The sequence below is a fragment of the Meriones unguiculatus genome, chromosome 3, assembly GCF_030254825.1.
Source record: "Meriones unguiculatus strain TT.TT164.6M chromosome 3, Bangor_MerUng_6.1, whole genome shotgun sequence".
NCBI classification, from domain to species: domain Eukaryota; kingdom Metazoa; phylum Chordata; class Mammalia; order Rodentia; family Muridae; genus Meriones; species Meriones unguiculatus.
Genome location: NC_083351.1, coordinates 14,524,002 through 14,544,750, shown reverse-complemented (window position 1 = coordinate 14,544,750; position 20,749 = coordinate 14,524,002). Strand labels below are relative to the sequence as shown.

General features: G+C 52.4%; 2 protein-coding genes across 3 annotated transcripts in view; one reads left to right on the top strand and one right to left on the bottom strand.

Moving 5' to 3' along the window:
* Positions 1–10,435, top strand: part of Hspg2 (heparan sulfate proteoglycan 2) — a 97,491-nt gene extending 87,056 nt beyond the window's left edge. For both annotated transcript variants that reach the window (XM_021630806.2, XM_021630805.2), the window contains exons 78-97: positions 425–534; positions 702–849; positions 928–1,044; positions 1,880–1,991; positions 2,947–3,091; positions 3,175–3,274; positions 3,436–3,545; positions 3,643–3,751; positions 4,365–4,463; positions 4,743–4,964; positions 5,202–5,446; positions 5,735–5,906; positions 6,013–6,135; positions 6,229–6,285; positions 7,970–8,045; positions 8,133–8,211; positions 8,365–8,432; positions 8,590–8,673; positions 9,098–9,201; positions 9,330–10,435. In XM_021630806.2, the coding sequence (XP_021486481.1) occupies positions 425–534; positions 702–849; positions 928–1,044; positions 1,880–1,991; positions 2,947–3,091; positions 3,175–3,274; positions 3,436–3,545; positions 3,643–3,751; positions 4,365–4,463; positions 4,743–4,964; positions 5,202–5,446; positions 5,735–5,906; positions 6,013–6,135; positions 6,229–6,285; positions 7,970–8,045; positions 8,133–8,211; positions 8,365–8,432; positions 8,590–8,673; positions 9,098–9,201; positions 9,330–9,502 (2,453 nt within the window). In that variant the 3' untranslated portion in view covers positions 9,503–10,435. The remainder of the gene's footprint in view (positions 1–424; positions 535–701; positions 850–927; positions 1,045–1,879; positions 1,992–2,946; positions 3,092–3,174; positions 3,275–3,435; positions 3,546–3,642; positions 3,752–4,364; positions 4,464–4,742; positions 4,965–5,201; positions 5,447–5,734; positions 5,907–6,012; positions 6,136–6,228; positions 6,286–7,969; positions 8,046–8,132; positions 8,212–8,364; positions 8,433–8,589; positions 8,674–9,097; positions 9,202–9,329) is intronic.
* Positions 10,436–11,538: 1,103 nt separating this feature from the next.
* On the bottom strand, positions 11,539–19,002 carry Ldlrad2 (low density lipoprotein receptor class A domain containing 2). Its single transcript, XM_021630747.2, has 5 exons — positions 18,924–19,002; positions 15,671–16,123; positions 14,885–15,016; positions 13,959–14,099; positions 11,539–12,819 (listed from the first exon to the last, which is right to left on the bottom strand). Exons 1-5 carry the CDS (start codon positions 19,000–19,002, stop codon positions 12,620–12,622), a joined length of 1,005 nt encoding a protein of 334 aa, XP_021486422.1. The 3' UTR covers positions 11,539–12,619.
* Positions 19,003–20,749: the final 1,747 nt, after the last annotated feature.

The window sequence follows — 20,749 nt, the reverse complement described above, 5'->3', positions numbered from 1 at the left end:
CTACACACATGCCCTGGTATGTGGACACACACACAAGCATAAAGACAAAAACAAAGAAAGTTAATTTTAAAATGAGTCCATAAAGCATCATGGGAAGTGAAACATCCTCGGCACACAGTAGACACAGACTTGTTTTCTTTAAGGCAGTTCCGTTTACTCCAAGCTCTGAGGCTTACTTCATCCTACTCACACTGTTCCAGCGCCCCCTTCTCGGGTCCCAGCTGTGCAGAGGTGTGCTCAGGCAGGAAGCGATGTGAGCCAGCCTGGTCCCCTCTCTCCAGCCAAGGAGTGAACAGCCATAGTCCCTCAATCCTGCAGTGGGCACAGTGCCTCTCTCCCAGAGCAAAGTGAAGACTAGACAAGCATAATGTAGCATAAAGTTGGTGGATATCATCACAAAGATGGCCTCTGTCTGTCCCCTCAGCCTTGCCCCAGATCTCAACTCCCCCAGAGATCCGAGTGCCCGCTGGCTCTGCAGCTGTCTTCCCATGCATGGCCTCAGGCTACCCAACTCCTGCCATCACCTGGAGCAAGGTAAATGCTGGGCAAGTCCCAGCTGGTGTTCCTCCAGGCCAGGACGAGTTCTGAGCCAGCTCAGTGCCACAGGACCTGGCTGAGAATGAATGCCCAATTTGAAGAGGGGCCTGGGGCAGAGGTAGGGGCCTGAGCCAAGGCCAGGCTTTCAGTACCGGTGTTTGTAGGTGGATGGTGACCTGCCCCCTGACAGCCGCCTGGAGAACAACATGCTGATGCTGCCGTCGGTCCGCCCCGAGGATGCCGGCACCTACGTGTGCACTGCCACCAACCGGCAGGGCAAGGTCAAAGCCTTTGCCTATCTGCAGGTGCCAGGTAGGACAACTCCAGCCCTGATTGGCAGCACACGTCAACCCCCCCCCAGGAGTCTCTCTGACAGTGTTCTCTCTGCAGAGCGAGTGGTACCCTACTTCACCCAGACGCCCTACTCCTTCCTGCCACTCCCCACCATCAAAGATGCTTACAGGAAGTTTGAGATCAAGATCACCTTCCGGCCTGACTCTGCGGATGGTGAGCAGCCACCTCGTGGGTCCTGGAGGCTGACCTGGAGTGGGATGGGGACCTAGCTCTTGGCTCTGTCATCACAGTATGAATCCTGACAGAACCCCCTGTCCTGTCCAGAGTCCCTTGGGTTTCTCTTGCCTCCTTGTTTTTCCATTCCTCTTCTGTAACATTCCGGCCTCCACCTTGTCCTGCTGCATGGGTGGCCTGATGCCCAGCCCTCCTGGCCTAACTTCCTGTCCCACTCGTTGTTCTTTTTATCTGATGGATCGATCTCCTCTCTCCCTCTCGCTCTCCCTCCTTCACCCTCATCTTCTCATCTCGCTGGTCTCTTACTTTCACTGTTCAGGCCTCCTTCTCTACTCAGGTGAGTTTCTGTCTCCCTCTCCTCCTTCAGGCACACCCCAAGGATGCATGCCCCAAAGTCAGGTCCTATCTTAGAGCTCTTAGCAAGACTCTTTCCCTCAGGTCACTGAGCCGATGACTATAAAGTCCCTGGCCATGTACCAGAGCAAGGGATCACAGAGTGGAAAGGCTCAAGAGAGTGGTTCTCAACTTGTGGGGTCATGACCCCTTTGAAGGTTGAACAACCCTTTCACAGGGGGTCACCTAAGACCATCTGCATATCAGATATTTACATCACAGTTCATAACAGTAACATAAGTACAGTTATGAAGTAGCAATGAAAATAATTTTATGGTTGGGGGTCACCACAGCATGAAACTGTATTGAGGTTGAAAACTGGCCCAAGAGCTTAAGTGAGAGTGACAGAGGGCTGGTGGCCAGAGGCAGGGGTGGCGGGGCGCTACCCATACTGCTGTGCTCACACTGCTGTGCCCTCCAGGGATGCTATTGTACAATGGGCAGAAGCGAACCCCAGGGAGTCCCACCAACCTGGCCAACAGGCAGCCTGATTTCATCTCCTTTGGCCTTGTGGGCGGAAGGCCTGAGTTCCGGTGAGATCTCTACCTCCCTGCCTTCGGGGAGGCGTGGGCTGGGGTCTGGACACAGGGTGTTGGTTGGATATATTCTGCATTAGGCTGAGTTACCCTATGGTGATTCCGGAGAAAGGAGTTGCAGCTGTTACCCTGACAGCTACTCAGTTGACTGGAGTAGGCACCATATCCTAGGCAGGCAGGGGAGAGAGCTTCAAAAAACTTAGGACTACTGTAGGCCATGACTGTTCATCCATCCATCCATCCATCCATCCATTTGTCCATTCATTCATCCATCTCTCTATTTCTTTCATCCATCATCCAACCCATTCATCCACCTGTCCATCTGCCCATCCATTTATCCATCATTCAACCATCCATTCATCCATCCATCCATCCATCTATCTGTCCCATTTATCCACCCACTCATTCATTCATCCTCATCCATTCATTCATATCACCTGTCCATCTACTCATCTATCCATCCATTCACATATCCATCCACTCATTCATTTATTCATTCATCTTCCCACCTATCATTCACAAATCCAATAATTACTCGCTTGGCTCTTGCCATACTCCTGGCGCTGTTACAGGTATGAACAGAACAGATCAAGTTGTGCATGTCCACTCTAGCTGGGAAAGTCAAGCCATAACCAAGAAAAGCAAGGTCATCTCAGAGGCAAATGCAGTGAAGCCGGTGCTAGGCTGCAGGGCCTCTGAGCAGAGATAAAATTCTCCCAGTCCTTAGAGCCTCTCTGGAGATGCCCAAAGGGAAAGGCAGTGAGGAAGAAAGTTTTTGGAAGAGTTGGGGATAACCGGGGTTGGGTGATGGGGAGAAATAAAGGAAAGACACAGACCCTGGACTTCAAGCAGTGATGACATCCTTCTTCTGGACCCTTTTGCCCAGCCTGGGCCTGTCTGAAGCCATGCTTACAAACACTCTCTTTTGCCCCTGCCCCATCCCATGGAGCAGCTTTGATGCAGGCTCTGGCATGGCCACTATCCGCCACCCCACACCGCTGGCCCTAGGCCAGTTCCACACCGTGACCCTGCTACGAAGCCTCACTCAGGGATCTCTGATCGTGGGCAATTTGGTCCCTGTCAATGGGACCTCCCAGGTGAGACCCACCCTGCCCCTCATTCCCAGCTCCCAGCCTGTACCTACCCCAAATACCTGGACCTGACTTATGCACCTCCACAGGGCAAGTTCCAAGGCTTGGACCTGAATGAGGAGCTGTATCTGGGTGGCTATCCTGACTACAGTGCCATCCCCAAGGCTGGGCTGAGCAGCGGCTTTGTAGGTGAGCCTTCCTTCTGCCCACCTCCCCAGCTGGACATCCCTGGCTGGTTTAGAGCCCCAGGAGCTAGAGGGGCACTATAGATGCGGCTTGCAGCTGGTCAGCTCCCCATCTCCTCCTATGCTCATCCTGCCTCTCCCAATCCCGCCACCCCCCGACGCCAGGCTGTGTACGTGAGCTGCGCATTCAAGGCGAGGAGATTGTCTTCCACGACCTCAACCTCACAGCCCATGGCATCTCCCACTGCCCTACTTGCCAGGACCGACCATGCCAGGTGACTCTTCCTCTACCACCCCCTGGCTTGGCCCTGGAGGAACGGGGAGGGGAAGGGCCGTGGTCTCCTTGGCTTGATGTCTGGGGCTTCTTTGCAGAATGGGGGCCAGTGCCATGATTCTGAGAGCAGCAGCTACACGTGTGTCTGCCCTGCTGGCTTCACCGGCAGCCGCTGCGAGCATTCACAAGCCCTGCACTGCCACCCGGGTGAGCGCCCCACCCCTGTTCTCCATTCCTCCTCCTCAAGAACCTAAGACCCCTCCCATGACAGTGACCAACACCCCATAAACTAGGCGAACTGGTGCATGTGTACAGTCCCAGCACCTGGGAAGTGAAAGCAGGAAGGTCAGAAGCTCAAGGTCATCAGATTCATAATGAGTTTGGGGCCAGCCTGGACTACCTGAGACCTTGTTTCAAAAAAGTAAACAAAACCAAATCTAAACAAAACAAAAACCATGCTGGGTGGTAGCACTTGCCTATAATGCCAGCACTCAGGAGGCACAGGCAGGAGGTTCATGGACCAGTTCAAAGCCAGACTGAGGACTTAGTGAGTCCCAAGCTAGCCAGGGCGACAAAGCTAGATTGTCTAAAAGCAAACACAGGCACAGTCACTCATGTGTGTGTCACACAGCTGTCCCTAGGGTCCTCTTCTGGAGTATCTGTCTTCCCATTATGTCCCCACTTTGGACCTCAGCCCTGGACAGTCCTCCCTGGCTGGCTTGGCCCTAAGAGCCAAGGTCTGTAGCGGGTGAGAGGCAGAGTTTAGGCCTGAGACTCATTTCTGCTGAGTTACCTCCGTGCCTCTTCACTGTGCCTCCAGAGGCCTGTGGGCCCGATGCCACCTGTGTGAACCGGCCAGATGGTCGAGGCTACACCTGTCGCTGCCACCTGGGCCGCTCAGGGATGAGGTGTGAAGAAGGTGAGTGTTCCCTTTAATGGCCGGGGACAGGTGCACAAGGCACAATGAGGCTCTAGCAAGCCCTGTGAGTAATAAAATGAATCCTGAGCAAGAAGATATCAAAATCAACTGGCCACACTCCTGTCTGGCCTGAGTCCCTTACCTGAGGCTCCCTAAGAGGACTTCTGTCTTCCCGAGGATCCTCAACCTGATGGGTGGGGCTGGCCCTGAGACTCCGGAAGGGTGCTGGGGAGGACTCTGCTATCCCCACTGCTTCTAGCTAAGCCATGGCTGCCACAGGTGTGACCGTGACCACCCCATCGATGTCTGGCATTGGCTCCTACCTGGTACTACCGGCGCTCACCAATACACACCATGAGCTACGCCTGGATGTGGAGTTCAAGCCACTGGAACCCGATGGCATCTTGCTGTTCAGCGGGGGCAAGAGCGGGCCTGTGGAAGACTTCGTGTCCCTAGCGATGGTTGGGGGCCACCTGGAATTCCGCTATGAGTTAGGGTCAGGTAAGCATTGGGTGCCACGTGTAAGCGAGCCTCTGGGTGACAATCCCTGCACTATCCTTGGGTCATTGTGGCCAGGAGGCAAGAGGAGGTACGTCTGTGACTTTAAGACCACCCCTAACTATGAAGTCCTCATCAGTGCTTGCTCAAAGCTGTGAGGACTGTCCCATTAATCACGTCCTGGAGCGATGGAGTGTTAGAGAGTCCTCCATTACCCAGTGCTGCCTGTGGTCTTCTCAGGTCTGGCTGTTCTGCGGAGCCATGAGCCACTTGCCCTGGGACGCTGGCACCGCATGTCCGCCGAGCGCCTCAACAAGGATGGCAGCCTGCGGGTGGATGGAGGGCGCCCCGTGCTGCGCTCCTCGCCGGGAAAGAGCCAGGGCCTCAACCTGCACACGCTGCTCTACCTGGGTGGTGTGGAACCCTCAGTACAGCTGTCCCCAGCCACCAATATGAGCGCTCACTTCCGTGGTTGTGTGGGTGAGGTGAGGAGCATCCCCCAGAGGGACAGTGGGACCACCGGCCGCTCCTGGGACCTTGGGATTACACATTTTCTGCTGAGCCAGTTTCTTCAAAATGGAGATAACGGTAGCCACTTTACAGCTGAGAACTGGCTACATAGTGCTCAGCTTCAAGGACTCCCTTCCACACCCAGGGTCCCATGCCACTTTCATGCCCCTGCTCGACTTCCCAGATACTCGCCATCACATGCACACTGCTGGCACACCATGCTTCCACACCCCTTGAGTCCCTTGGTGCCCCTGTACCCACAGGTGTCTGTGAATGGCAAGCGGTTGGACCTCACCTACAGCTTCCTGGGGAGCCAGGGTGTGGGGCAGTGCTACGACAGCTCCCCGTGCGAGCGCCAGCCCTGCCAGAATGGTGCCACCTGCATGCCCGCGGGCGAATATGAGTTCCAGTGTCTTTGTCAAGATGGCTTCAAAGGTATCAGAGCCAGCCCAGGACACAGCAGGGCATGGGATCAGGAGCCCAAGGGTCAGAGGGTAACTCTAGCCCCTGCCCACCCACCCATTTCTACCTTCGCCCACAGGAGACCTTTGTGAGCATGAGGAGAACCCTTGCCAGCTCCAAGAGCCGTGTCTGAATGGTGGCACCTGCCGAGGTGCCCACTGCCTCTGTCTTCCTGGCTTCTCTGGTCCACGCTGCCAACAAGGTACTGGTTATCAATTGTTCTTCACCTTCCTCTGGGGCCAAACACATTTCCTGGGTATCTGTGTCCACCAACTAGATCCCACCTTCCCCACAGGCGCTGAATATGGTGTAGTGGAGTCGGACTGGCACCTTGAAGGAAGTGGAGGCAATGGTATGTGCTCCCTACGGCCAGCTAGGCAAACGGGCGCTCTCATCTTCTCCTCCAGTCTTAGTCGCTCAGCCCCATTTCCTCCAGTTAGTTAGACCTCAGTTTGGGTCCTCAAGTAAAACTAGGCCATGGAGGAGCTCACATAGATAGACAGGAACAAAGAGGGACAGAGCCATAAACAACTTATTGGCAAGATGGCCTCGGGCAAGGCCTTTGAACCACTCTGACATGAGTTTCCTTCAGTCAAGCATCTATTGTGTGCCGGCTTGAACGATGCAGGACTCTCATTCTCTGGATTGCCACATACTCAAAAGTAAACATTTACAGGAGAGCTGAGTCCAGAGTTAGGAGCGCTCGAGGCTCCTACAGAGAGCTATGTTCAGTTCCCATCCCCCACATCAAGCGGCTCACAACTGCCTGTCACTCCAGATCTAGGGGATCTGACAATCTCTGATCACCTCCACAGGCACTGATGTGCACATGTATATACACACATACATACACACAGAGAGAGTGAGAAAGAGAGAAAGAAAGAGAAACACACACATACAGAAACAGACATACACACAGACACATAGTATAGAGAAAGAAATACACACAGACACACACATACATACAGAGACAGACAGACAGACACACAGAGACATATACACATAAACATATATGAAAATACACACAAAGATCCAGCACATGTGGATCTGTGTGAGTTCGAGGCCAGCCTGGTCTACAGAGCAAGTTCCAGGATAGCCAGGTCTACACAAAGAAACCCTGTCTCAAAAAACCAAAAACATATATATAAGTACCCGGGTATATAAGTACCCGAGACCATATATATAAAATATATATATATATAAAATATATATATAAATATATTATTCTTTATATATATAAATATATTTTTATATATATAAAGAATAATATAAGAATATATATATAAGAATTTATATATTAATTTAAATTCTTATATTACGTGTATGGGCATTTTGCTCACATGCATGTCTGTGCCATGTGCGTGCCCAGTGCCTCCATTGCATCCCCCAGAACTGGACTTACAGACAGCTGTAAAGCCGTGTGGGGTGCTGGGAATTGAGAACAGGTTCTCTGGAAGAACACCGAGTGCTCTTCTACTGAGCCATCTTTCCAGTCCACAAAACAAAAAATGAAAGATGCTGAGTGTTTAATGCACTTGTTACTCCTTCAGAGGACGGAGGTTCAGTTCCCAGCTCTCACATGGTAACTAGCCTGTGACTCAAGTTCCGGGCTATCTCATGCCCTCTTTCTGACTTCTGTGGGCACTGGGCACACATGTGGTACACAAACATACATGGCGGCCAAACAGTCATTTACAGAAAATTAAATACATGTTGGGGGACAGGAAGAAGAGAGGGACAAGGAAGCAAGTTCCCCTGCAACACACACACCCCCCTTTAAGTAAAACTTGGGGTGGACGAGATGACTTAGCAGGTAAAAGTGCTCCCCATACAAGCCTGATGACCTGAGTTTGACCCCTGGAACCCACAGTGGAAGGAGAGAGGTGACCCCTAAGAATTGTCATCCGGTCTCCACATACACACTGTGGCATGATCATGCTCACGCACACATCATAGGCACAAACACAAGAATAGTTAGATGTAAAAATAAGACGGGCAGAGAGACGCACGTTCAACTGTTTCCCACGCTCCCACAGATGCCCCTGGGCAATATGGCGCCTACTTCCATGACAATGGCTTCCTAGGCCTCCCTGGCAACATCTTCTCTAGAAGGTAAGATGGGTATTAGTTGACTATCTGGGCCCAGCAGGGTTAACAGGAGTTAACCCCCCCCCATTGCTTCCTGCTTCCCTTCCCCAGCCTGCCTGAAGTACCCGAGACCATTGAATTTGAGGTGCGGACCAGCACAGCCAATGGCCTCCTGCTCTGGCAGGGCACGGTGAGTGTACAGATATCCACCAGGAGACCTTGGGATTTCTAGGGTTTGGAAACTGGCCTCAGGGCCGTGTAGAGAGAGGAGGGCTGAGGCTGCAGCCTTCAGGGTCTCTGCTCTCCAGTGTGGGACCCTCAATACCCCATGTTTTCTTGTCAGCTGAGAGAGACCAGCCGCAGCAAGGACTTCATCAGCCTCGGACTACAGGATGGCCATCTTGTCTTCAGGTGAGTCCTAGCACATACGTCGCCCTCCTCCCATCCCTGGCTTCTGCCATGAGAGGCTGGTGCTCCAGACACAGACCCCTGGTACCATCTGTACCTTTGGACCTCCTGCACCCACCCCAGAACTCACACCTTTGTGGAACTCTGTTGTCTACTACAGCTACCAGCTGGGCAGCGGGGAGGCCCAGCTTGTCTCCGAAGACCCCATCAATGATGGCGAGTGGCATCGGGTGACAGCGCTGAGGTAAGGGGTCCAGCCGGGCATTAGGGGAAGGGCCCAGAGGTGGGCATGGATCAGGAACACATACCCCCTCACCCTGGGGTCAGGGCGAGGAGGAGGAGGCTTCGAGATCTGAGAGATGGAATGAGAAAGTGACACGGGAAGGACCCCTTGCCTGCAAGCAGAGCGCCTGGCCATACAGGATGGAGGGTGGTGGCACATACCTGGGACCCCAGCACCTCGGAGGTGGAGGCAAGAAGGTCCTGAGTTTGAGCCCAACCTTGGCTTCTTGAAGAGGGGAAACCTGAGGACGTGCCTCAGAAGGTGGCTGTAGGAACTGAGAGAAAGCAGGGACCGGATTTGCCTATCGGAAGTCTCGATGACAAGGGGAGGACATTTGTGGAGGATGGGAATTCAGGGCAAGGGACCTGCCCCTGTCGTACCGCAGAGAGGGCCGGAGAGGCTCCATCCAAGTAGACGGCGAGGAGCTGCTCAGCGGCCGGTCCCCAGGTCCTAACGTGGCCGTCAACACCAAGGATATGGTATACATTGGTGAGTTCCCAGCGTTCCCAGCGGGGTGGAGGCGGGGGGAGGGAGAGGCGGGGAGTGGCAGCCTTCAGGGCTGCAGCCTGGCTTCCTTGCCCCTCTGGTTCCTCTGCTGTCACACTCCTCTTTCACAGGTGGTGCCCCAGATGTAGCCACACTGACGAGGGGCAAGTTTTCTTCTGGGATCACAGGCTGTATCAAGAATCTGGTGCTGCACTCGGCCCGGCCTGGAGCCCCACCCCCACAGCCCCTGGACCTGCAGCATCGTGCCCAGGCAGGCACCAACACACGCGCCTGCCCCTCATAGGCACCCGCCAGCTTCCCATGGACTCCTGGGCAGCCCCCAGCCTGACAATGTCGAGTATATTATTATTAATATTATTATGACTTTTTTGTAAGAGACTGAGGCAATGCCACGCTTTGCTGCTACCACCCTGGGCTGGACTGGAGGGTGCGTGCGCCAGCTCCCACACATGCGTGGGCAGAGCCCCAAGGCTGGTGGGCAGGACAAGGGGACCGGGAGGGGTTTCCTCCTCCAAAGGCTACTGGGACTTGGGAGTCAGGCCTCAGGACTGGTAGGGCTCAGAATTGTTCCCACTCCTCTCCCCGGTTCACAGTTGAGCTGGGCTGCCCATTTCAGCAGTCCGTGGACAGTCCTCATTGCTGTGGGTGCCAACCTCACTTTACCACCTGGTACCTCACGGCCAAACCGAACGAGGGGTGTTGCAGTGGCCTGAGCCACTGTGCTGGGAGCCGAAGGCAGCTCACTCCCCCGCCAGCCACGTACATCCCAGCCTCCTCCACACCCACTTGGCCAGAGGCCCCATGTCCCTGGCAACCTCCCCTCCCACCCAGCCTTCCTCCACCTGCATTCCCCTCTCCCCCCCACTATCAACACACACACACAGCCCAGGGCCCTGCCCTCAGGAGCTGCAAGGGAGACCAACTCTTCCCCCGATCTGCTAGGCAGAGCCCAGTGACGAGGCTCCACCACACCAGGCCCACACCCCCCACTCTTCTGGAGGTGAAGGCCCAGGGCGTGGGGGAACAGGAATCAGGAAGACCAGTGCCTTGGTGGGGGCTACTGAGACCTCAGTTTGGGAAGGAGAGGACCCTGCCTGTCTGGGAGCCTGAGGACCCAGCTGAGGGGTAGGCAGGCCAGACTGTGGCTGGTCCTAGAGGGAAGCCCCTGTGGTCTTTATCTGATTTTTTTTCTTAATAAACGGTGCTATCCCCGCCAGAGGTCTCCTGTCTCTTTGACAAGGGGTTCACTCAGGGCTGGGCAGGCTGAAGGGCTGGGCAAGCTAGTGTTTTTGAGATCTGGAAGTGAAGTAAGACACAACTGAATGTTCTGATCAGGACCCCAGCTCCTACCCTAGGCACCCTTCCCCACCCAGCAGAGTGCCCGCCCCTACCCACAGGACCTATTCTCTCGGTCAGGAGTACCGTGCCTCAGAAGCAGATGGGCAGATTGCCTTTCCACAAATCAGATTTTATTGAATGACAAATCCATCAGCTGTGTCAATATCTCTGGCTACAGCTTCGCCCGCAGACGTGGTTCTCGGCAATCTGGGATGCCTTCCTTCCAATCCTCTTGACTGATTTTACTACTCAGATACCTCAGGACTCTTCCCACAGCGTTGCCTGTGTGTCTACATGGACATGCATGCGTGTCATGTTTTAGAATGATTACGGAAGGTCTGAGGAGGCCCGGTGATGGCAACGGCAGAGATGCAGAGAGGCCCTGCTGTAGTTAAGAGCCTAACCACTCAGTTAGCGTTCCCAGGCACAGCAGTTAGCAGCTCAGAAGGGACAAGCAGAGGATCCTGCTGCACCGAAGCCTCCATATTCAGGACACTGTCCCCAGTGCTCACCCTTCCATCCAGGACGCCACTGGCTGCTATTGGCCACTGTAGCACTCCCTGAGATGCTGTTCCTTGCATATGACCCAGGTTAGAGGTTGCTTCACTCTTTGGTCTGTTGTGTTCGTAGGCCTGGCTTTTCTTTCTATCGTTTGGTTTCTTGTTTTTGTATCTTTACGTTTTACTCATTTTATGTGTATGGGAGTTTTGTCTGCACCTGTCAGTGCACCGCTTGTGTACCTAACATCTGAGGAAGCCGGAAAAGGATGTTGGATCACCCAGAACCGGAGTGACAGAAAGTTATAAGCCACCATTTAGATCGCCATGTAGATGCTGGAAAGCAAACCTAGGTCCTCTGGAAGAGCAGAGAGCGCTTGCTTTATTTATTTATTTAGGCTTTTCAAGACAAGGTTTCTCTGTGTAGCCTTGGCTGTCCTGGACTCACTTTGTCCACCATTCTGATATGGTTTTGATAGGCTCATTTAAAAAATGTTTTTTTTTAAGATTTACTTATGTTATTTGTATGTGTTTTATCTGCACTTAATATATGTATACCCCATGCATGCCCAGTACAAATGCCCAAGAAGGCCAGAAGAGGGTGTACGATTCTCCAGGACTGGAGTTGCAGATGCTTGAGCTGCATGTGGGTGACAGAAAAAGCTCCTGCTCTGCAGGAGCAACAATTGCTCTTAACTACTGACTCTAGAGCAGTGGGTGGCACACGCCTTTAATCCCAGCACTCAGGGGGGGCAGAGGCAGGTAGATCCCCTCGAGGTTGAGGCCAGCCTGGTCTACAGAGTGAGTTCCAGGACAGCCAGGGCTGCACAGAGAAACCCTGTCTCAAAAAAACCAACAAAACAAAACAAAAACCGAAATCCTCTTAACCACTGAGCTGTCATCTTTCCAATGCTCTCATTGTCGGGTTTTTTTCTTGTTATTTTTTGCTTTTATGGTGTTTGTCCTTTGGGGTTGTTATTAGCCATTGTCTCACGTAGCCCAAGCTGACTTTGCACTTACCATGTTGCCAAGAATGACCTTGACTGATTATGACGCATTGGGTAGGGATGGAACCCAGGGCTCTTCAAAGGCTAGGCAAAGGACTCTGCTGAGCTGTGTCCCCTGCCCTATGCAGACTCTGTGTCCCTGTGCTCTGCTTTAATCTGTCCATAGGTGGAGATGTTTAGTCTATCTGTTATTTACCAGCCTGGGCCTCACTGTTCATGTACACAGTGTGTAGAGTCAGTCTGCCTCAGTATTTTCTTTTCAAATGCAGCCAACTTTGGTTTTTGAAAATGATTCACTCAGCGCAAGGCCCAGCAGGGAAGCTGAACAATAAATGAATTGTTCAGGATCATCATGCCTGATCCTTCTGCTTTCCGAAACAAGTCTTGGCCCATTTCCCAGAGAGGCAGACTGAGGCTCAAAGGACTGAGTGACCTGTTCTAAGTCAGCCAAGGAAGAGAGCTTTAAAACCCAGGCCTGTCAAACCTCAGAGCCTTCTCAACTGATAACTCACCTAACCCACCCCCGCAAGGCTGGCCTCCCTGGTTCTGGAAGGCTGGTCAGCTCAGCCACAGACCCCGAGGAGCCACCCGGCCAGGACAGAGGTGGCAAGCATTGCAGGCTGCGCAGCGTCTGACGGGGAGCCTGTGGACAGCAGGGTGCCAGATCAGCCAACCTGGACAGCAGCAGCAGCACCAGAGGAGGCCAGTGGAGATCAAGAGTATCGAGGAGGCCAGAGCCACCCACCAGAGCCAGGGACCTGCTGGAGGAATGAGAGCCCAGTCAGATGTCCCATCATCACCGAGACTGGATGTGTGTGTGTGCACGTTAGCACCCCACATGTGTGCCACGGCAAATACGTGGAGGTCAGGGGGCAACTTTATGGAATCTGCTCACTCTTTCTATCTTTACAGGGGTTTACCTCAGCCTGCCAGGCTTCCTCAGCAGGAGTCAGCCTGCTAAGCTTTCTTGTCAGCCTTCCCATCTCATTTTTGCTGATTTGGCTATTTGACATGTGTCTGTGTGGTGTGTGCCTATATGTGGGTTATTTGTTTGTATTTCGAGACAGGGTTTCTCTGTGTAGCCCTGGCCATCCTGGAACTCACTCTGTAGACCAGGCTGACCTTGGCTCATGGAGGTCCGCCTGCCTCTGCCTCCTGAGTGCTGGGATCAAAGGTGTGCGCCGCTGCCACCAAGGTTGCTTGTGTTTTTATACATGGTCCCATGTGTGCATTTGGTTGTGGAAGCCCAAGGCTGACACTATTAAACCTTTAAAAAAAATTTTTTTAAGATTTATTTTACTTTAAGCAGGCGTGATGGTGTGTGTCTTTAATCCCAGCACTCAGGAGGCAGAGGCAGGCGGCTCTCTACTGGTCTACAAAGCCAGTTCAGGACAGCCAGGGCTGTTACACAGAGGAACCCTGTCTCGAAGAACTGGGAAAAGAAAAAAAAAAAAAAAAAAGGAGCTTTTTTACTTTAAATTATATGTATGTTTATGGGCATGCGCATGTGACTGCTGGTGTCCTCAGAAGCCACGGGCATCAGGTACCCCCAGAGCTGGAGTTACAGGCAGCTACGAGCTGCCTAACTTGGGCGCTGTCAACCAAACTCAGGTCCTCTACAAAAGTTCTCGGCACAACCTGCGAGCTATTTCTCCAACCTTGCAAGCTCTCTTCCTTGCCACCTAATCTTCCGAGACATCTCTCTCACTGAACCTGAGGTTTGTTGGGGCTAACTGGCTTCCCCAGGGCTGGGGTTACAGGTTCACCCCCGCCGAGCCTGGCTTTTTACGCAGGTGGTGATATCCAAATTCAAAACTCAGCAAGCATTTTCCTCACCGAGCCCTGGTGTGAGTTTGGTAGAAGAATGTAAGGGGTTTGTCACCAAGTGCCGGGCTACCTTCTAACGCTTCTTGTGTGATGGGGGCCAGGCCGGCTGGAGAGGTTTGCTCAGCCTTGGAGCTGAGAGCCACAAGGCCAGTCAGAGGCTTGGAACTCTCGTCTTCTGTCCTCCAGGTCTGCTGGGGTACCACAGAGGGACCTGTGAATAGTAACAATACCCTGAGAGCCCCCCTTCAGGGGCCGCTGCCGTGTCACTGCTTTGGAGACTTTTCTGAGATCGTCATTACTAGAATAAGGGAAATGAGGGACAAAGAGTCCCTAAAACATCTTGCCAAGGTCACACAGGAAGCGAAGTCTGGTCTCCTACTAAGCGGAGCTGCTTTTCTCTCTTTTTTCTTTTTCTTTTTTTTTCAAGACAGGGTTTCCCTGTGTAGCCTTGGCTGTCCTGGACTCACTTTGTAGACCAGGCTGGCCTTGAACTCAGAGGGATCCATCTGCCTCTGCCTTTCTGAGTGCTGGGATCACGGGCGTGCGCCCGTGTGCCCGGCTGGAGCTGCCTCTCAAACCGTGTCATAGAGCCGTCTGGGGTGAGCAGCTTCTCAGCAGCAACCTTGCGCTCTGTGGGGAACACTTAACTGATAGCGCGTGCATGTGAGGGGGATGCAGGGTCAGGCGTAATGCCCCCAGCCCCCCACGGATGAGGAAACCAAGGCATTGGGAAGTTTGCTGCTCTAATCAGCTTACTATCGCTTCTCCAGCACCAGCCACAGCCCAGAGGTCACTGTAGGGGCTGGAAATAATGACAGGCCCCGTGAGGTCTCACATCCTTGGTCTGACCCCTACCATGACCACACCCCCTCCCGCCCCATGCCACCTCTCCACCCAAGCCCCGCCACCCGGAAGATGGACAGTAAGGCCAGCCAGCCTCTCCCACTTTGCTGTTCAGTGGGGGGAGGGGGGATCCAAGCAACCTCTATCACTGACCCCTGCAGCTGGCTGGGGGGTTGGAGTCCTGGTCACTGCCGTCCCCACAGTTGTCCATGTCCCGGTCATCACACAGCAGGCTCCGGGGCACACACCTGCCGTTCCGACAGCGGAAGTAGGTGCCACAGGACCCTGGGGTAGAAAAGGGAAGCTGGGAGTAAGCATCCTAGACCAGATCCTACTGTGCGTTTCCTCGGTAAGAGAACGGGGGTGCAGGACAAGGCTGCTGTCTGTACGCACACAGACGGTGGATGGGTATTTCCTGAAATGGTAACAGTACAATCGTGATGGTAATGAACACAACACGGTGCCAGCTGGTGGTGGTGGTGGTGGTGACGGTGGTGCTGTTATGGTAGCTGGCACTTACTGAATTCATAAAGTAGGTAGCCCAGGATCTCCTTGAACTTGCTATGCATGCCTGTAATCCCAGCGCTGGGGAGGCAGAGGCAGGCAGATGCCTGTAAGTTCAAGGTCAGACTGCTCTACAATGAGTCCAGGACAACCAAGGCTACACAGAGAAACCCTGTCTCAAAAACAAAAAAAAAAAAAAAAAAAAACAACCCAAAACTAAAAAAACAAAAACAAAACAAGAAAACCAACCCTCAAACAACGACAACAACGAAGAGAGGGCTAGAAGGAGGCAGGATTGTAGATGAAGCTTTCTGGTTCTCCAGTCCTGTCCCTGTCACCACTGTTTCCCAACTGGGACCCCATTCCCTCTTCCTCTCCTTTGAGCATCATGCTCTGTCTCTCCTTACCTCATCCTAGCCATCAGCCCCAACCTACCCAGACGGAAAGAGGTGACCTCGCCCAAAAAGTCCACACGGGGTTGGCGGCCCCTGGTGACCAAGCGCAGGCCAAGCCAGGGTCCTGAAGACATGAAGGGTGCAGGGATGGTCAGACCGCAGGTCGGGGGTCCCAGGGCCTGGGGCGCCCCCTGCGGGCCGTCGTAGAACTGCAGATAGGAACCCGATGCGCACGGGTCGGGAGAGGAAGTGGAGGGGACCAGGGTGGCCCCGGCGGCTCTGGCGGCTGCGGTGGTCCGGATGGCGGAGGACAGGCTGTAAACCAGGAAGAAGCGGAACTGGAAGCGCATCCTGTCTTCGGGGGCCTTGGCACGCAGCCACAGCATGCAGTCAGTGTCCGGAGTCACGAAGTAGAACTTTCTCGAAGCCGAGTGAGAGCGTAGCTGCAGCGCGTCCCCCTGCCACGTCTGTCCGCACAGGTCTGTCAGGTCCGCTGGGAGGAGAGTACAGCGGTCACGCATGTGGGGTCACCTAGCTGTCCCAAGCCCGCCCTCGCTGCGTGACCCCATCAAATCACTCACGGGCAAAATAGGGAGGAAGTCTTGTGAGCACTTTATGACACAATTGAAAGTCACAACTCCTTATGTGAAACCTCTGGGTCCTGGCATTTACCTGTAAAACCAATACTCTAGAGGACAGAAAGAATCATGGTGGATTAAGGCTAGCCTGGATTACAAAGTCAGGCTGTCTCAAAAAAGAAAACTATCGGGACCCGGTGCCGCATGCCTGTGATTCCAGCACCCAGGGAGGCAGAGGCAGGCTGATTGCTGTGAGTTCGAGGCCAGCCTGGTTTACTAAGCAAGTCCAGGACAGCTAAAGCTACACAGAGAAACCCTGATTTGAAAAACAAAAACAAAACCAAGCAAAACAAATTATAATAATCAGGTCTGTCTGGCGATGCATGCGTTTAATCCCTGCATCCAGGAGTCAGAGGCAGGTGGATCTCTGTGACTTCAAGGCCAGCCTTGGTCTAAATAGTGAATTTCAGGACAACCAGGGTACATAATAAGTCTCTGTCTCAGAGAGGGAGAAACAGAGAGACGGGGGGGGGGGGGTGTGAAGGACAGAGACAGAGAAGTAGACAAAGTTAGACAGGGACAAAGAGAGAATGTAAATAAGGTTTTCAGGTGGTGCACACCTCTGATCCCAACACTTGGGAGGTGGAGGCAGGAGGATCGGGAGTTTAAGGCAGCTCTTAGCCACAGGGCAAGTTCAAGGGCAGCTGAGATACATGAGACCTGTCTCAATTAAAAGGGGGGAGGAATGTTGTGCACACAGCACATTCCTGAGGCAGGTGCCGAGTCCGCAGACCTCTCGAAGATCAGATGCTACCCCAAGAGCTACTGTGTCCACTGCAGGAAGGACAAGCAGAAAACAGTCAACAGGGCAGAGGTAGCTGGCAGTAGAACCAATGCCTTCCTGTCTTGTGGTCAAGATAAAAAACAAATGTTACTTTTCCAAGTATTTTGTAAGTTAGGATTGCAATTAAAAAACAAAACAAACAAAACTCCTGGCCATCTAGGAACACTGCTCAGAATGCAGTGATTTACTGGAGTGTCAGCTGCCTCTTCTGTGAGGGTGGAGTGGATACATTTGGGTGCCTGTCCACCAAACTTCCGTTTCCTATTTCTCCTTGCTAAAGAAGATCCCATTTCCATCCCTGGGCTTTTGGGATTGGTGTATGACCTAGTTCTGACCTATGAGACTTAAGGAGAGGTCTGCTGGGAATTTCTGGGGAATAGTTTTCCTCCCTAATTAAAAAAAAAGTCTTTGATGGTAGAATAGGCCTTTAATCCCAGCTTGAGGAGGACTGAGGTGGGTGGCTCTCTAAGAGTTTGAGACCAGCCTGATCTACAGGACAGCCAGGACTGCATAGAGGAGCCCTGTCTCAAAAACAACAAACAAACAAACAAAAAAGCAAAAGACCAAAACAAAAAGCACTGTGGCACACACATTTAATTCCCACATCCAACGCTCAGGAGGCAGAGGCAGGAGGACCTCCCAAAGTTTGAGACCATCTAGACTACTTATTAATACCTTACTCAATATGAAAAAAAACCAGCAAATAATAAGATCTTTGTAGTAATGACTACAAAGATGATGGTTATGAGAAGTGGAGAGATGGCTTAGCAGTTGAGGCAGCTCTTCCAGAGGACCCTGATTAGATTCCTGGCCCCCACATGGCAGCTCACAACCAGGGGAATCTGACACCCTCACACAGACAAACATGCAGGAACATTTTCTTTAAAAAAAAAATGGCGATGATGATTACAATCAAGTAGGAGGAGCTGGGTGCTGCAGTCGTGTAAGGCCAGCAAGGAGGATTAAAAGCACAAGGCCTGTTTGAGCTATGATGTGTTCAAGGGCAGCCTGGATAATTTAGTGGAACTCTGCCTTAAAGACTGAAAACAGCAGGCTGGGGTTGAGGCCCAGAGGTAGAGTGCGTAAGTAACCATTTGTGGTCCTAGGTTCAAGATCCAGTATTGTTTAAAAAAAATAATAATAATAAAAGATGGAGTGATGAGAAGCTCTTTTTCCTTCCAGTTTGTAAAAGCTGTTGACTGAGAAAGTGATGTGTTGGGCCACAGCAGGCCTCTTGCAAGGATGGGATTATGACATGACTTGGCGCTGAAGTAACCATCCCTGGAATCACTTATGGCTATTCTTATGGAAAAAATAAATAAATAAAGTCTCCTGATTTTACAAACACTGTTTAGTTTGGTATCTGTTCCATTTTCTTTGTTTGTTTTGAGACAGAAATTCATGTAGCTCGGGCTGGCCCCAAACTTGCAGAGATCCCCTGCCTCAGAGTCCTGAGGGATGAGGGGTCATGTGCCACTATTCCCCAACTCTAGAATTTTTTTTATGTGGTTTTGGGAATGGCACCTAGGACCTTATACATCTTAAGCACGTGTTCTGTCACTGAGCTGCACCCCTGGTCCCTTGACTTCAGGAGACACAGCAGAGTGGAAGTAATGCTGTCAGGGGTAGAATGCGGGAATGCCCAATCTAAGTTGTCTCACCTCCAGCCCCAGACGAAAGGGGCTACCCCGCCCACCCACAGATCCCTGCCTTGGGTCACTTGGAGCCTCCAATCTTCTAGAAGGGGTTAGAAAAGAACTGAGGATACTAAGGAAGACCCAGCCGCCCTTTCCAAGAGTCTGCCGCAGAGAGTGAGTGCTGCCTGGGTACAAGGGTCTCAGGGTTGCCCCTTCCAGGCTCTTCCTACTCACCTGTCCCAATGGCAGACACAGCCAAGGCAGTTGTCCCCAGCAGGAGCAGCCTTTGGGGCAGCTGCCAAAGGAGAGCCATCCTGGATCTGGGCCCAGCAGGGAGCAGACCTCGGCAATCTCCTTTGGGGACTCTGGGGAGACTGGGGTGCTGACTCTGACTGCTCCCGGAAGTGAACTGGGCACAAGGAGCAAGGAAGCTCTTCGTGTCTCCCTCACTGTGTTTTGAAGGTTTCCTCAGGGTTTCCTCCTTTGGATCAGAATTGTGTCTAAGGGTTGCCATAGAGATTAGAGGCCCCAAGCTGGAGAAGACAAGGATGTCTGCTCACCCACTGACGGACAGGAACCAGGACTCAGATCCGGCTTAGCTGTCGGGCTTTGAGAAGGGGGGCCTCCAGTTTCCATGAACCATTGTCTTCTTAGAGAGGTGTGTGTGGGGGGGGACTGAGCTTGAGGGAAGCCCAGGACACCAAAGGAATCTTTCTGGTAACCTAGAGAAGCTATACAGATGGCACCAAGAGTTGCTTTAAAACCAAGTGCTCCTGCCTTGGGGCCTCTGCACTCCTATCCACAGCATTGCACGCCTGTAGCTGTTCGTCCATGACTGGCTTTGTTAGGGCATTAGGTCATGGCTCACATTTTGCCTCCTCAGACTACTCTTCCTGAACCACATCTAAGCCTGAAGGACCTCCCAGCCAAATAGTCAATCACGTCTCTCTGAATTTATCTTCCCAGCACTATCTATCTATCTATCTATCTATCTATCTATCTATCTATCATTTATCTATTATTTACCTATCTATCTGTGTATGTGTCTTCAGACAGTCTGATGTAATCTAAGTTGGCCTCAAACTTGATATAATGTAGCCAAGAATGAACTTGAACTCCTGATCCTTGTGTCCCTACCTCACAAGTGCAAGGATTATAACTGTGTGTGAGGACAGTTACTCATCCTAGGAACAAATGGGTATTGCTAAAAGGTGCTGACAGAGGCCTGGTGTGCTGGTGCACACCTTTAATCCCAGCACTCGGAAGACAAAAGCAGCAGATCTCTGTGATTTCCAGACCAGCCTGGTCTACAAAGTGAGTTCAGGACAGACAGGGCTACACAGAGAAACCCTGTCTGGAAAAAACAAAAAACAAAACAAAACAAAAAAAAAGGTGCTGAGAATTAAAGGGAAATGACAGCAATATGAACAATCATAACAACCCAGAAATGTCCCTAGCTTTTGTTGGGAACTAAGCCCTGGGACCCTTCCTAAGAGCCTGGCCCGCCAGATAAGCACTGGAGGTCAGCAGGCCATAGTTTCTTGCGACCCATTGTTCCCAAAACTGTTTGCTTTGGGACACATCCGTGACCACAGATGTTATCTTTGGGCCTTGCAACTCTTTAACCCACCTTCTTAGTCTTGGGAACTTCCCACCTCCCCACCAAGGGCCTTGGTATTTTTCCACTACTACTCCCCTTTTCTCGCCCCTCTCCCCCACCCTGCCAGAGCCGTGCTTTAAAAGAAATACCAAAGCTCAATAAAGCTGACACTTGACCGGCAACCGTCTGCTTGTGTCCTTTCTCTCTCTCACCCATCTTTTTCAGGATTGACCCCCTTCACCCCCATGAATAACTAGGTCCCACGGGTCGGGGCAGAGTGGCGCCCAACGTGGGGCTCGAAGTACGGGTCTCTCCGGACGGACCCTGAAGCAAGGAAGAAGGCCTTCGAAACCATACAAGCGTGATCAGCTCCCTCTGACCCGGAGAGACTACACGACCTGGTAAGCTTTACATTTCCGTCCTATCGAGATGGGCCATTCTTTGTCTAAGGAGGCGTCAT

Coding starts and splice junctions, on each gene's coding strand:
- Ldlrad2 (XM_021630747.2), bottom strand. CDS start 19,002: ATGGCTCTCCTTTGGCAGCTGCCCCAAAGGCTGCTCCTGCTGGGGACA. Junction 16,124..18,923: donor TGTGTCTGCCATTGGGACAG/GTGAGTAGGAAG, acceptor CTCTCCTCCCAG/CGGACCTGACAGACCTGTGC. Junction 12,820..13,958: donor CACACAAGAAGCGTTAGAAG/GTAGCCCGGCAC, acceptor TTCCTCCAGCAG/GTCCCTGGCTCTGGTGGGTG.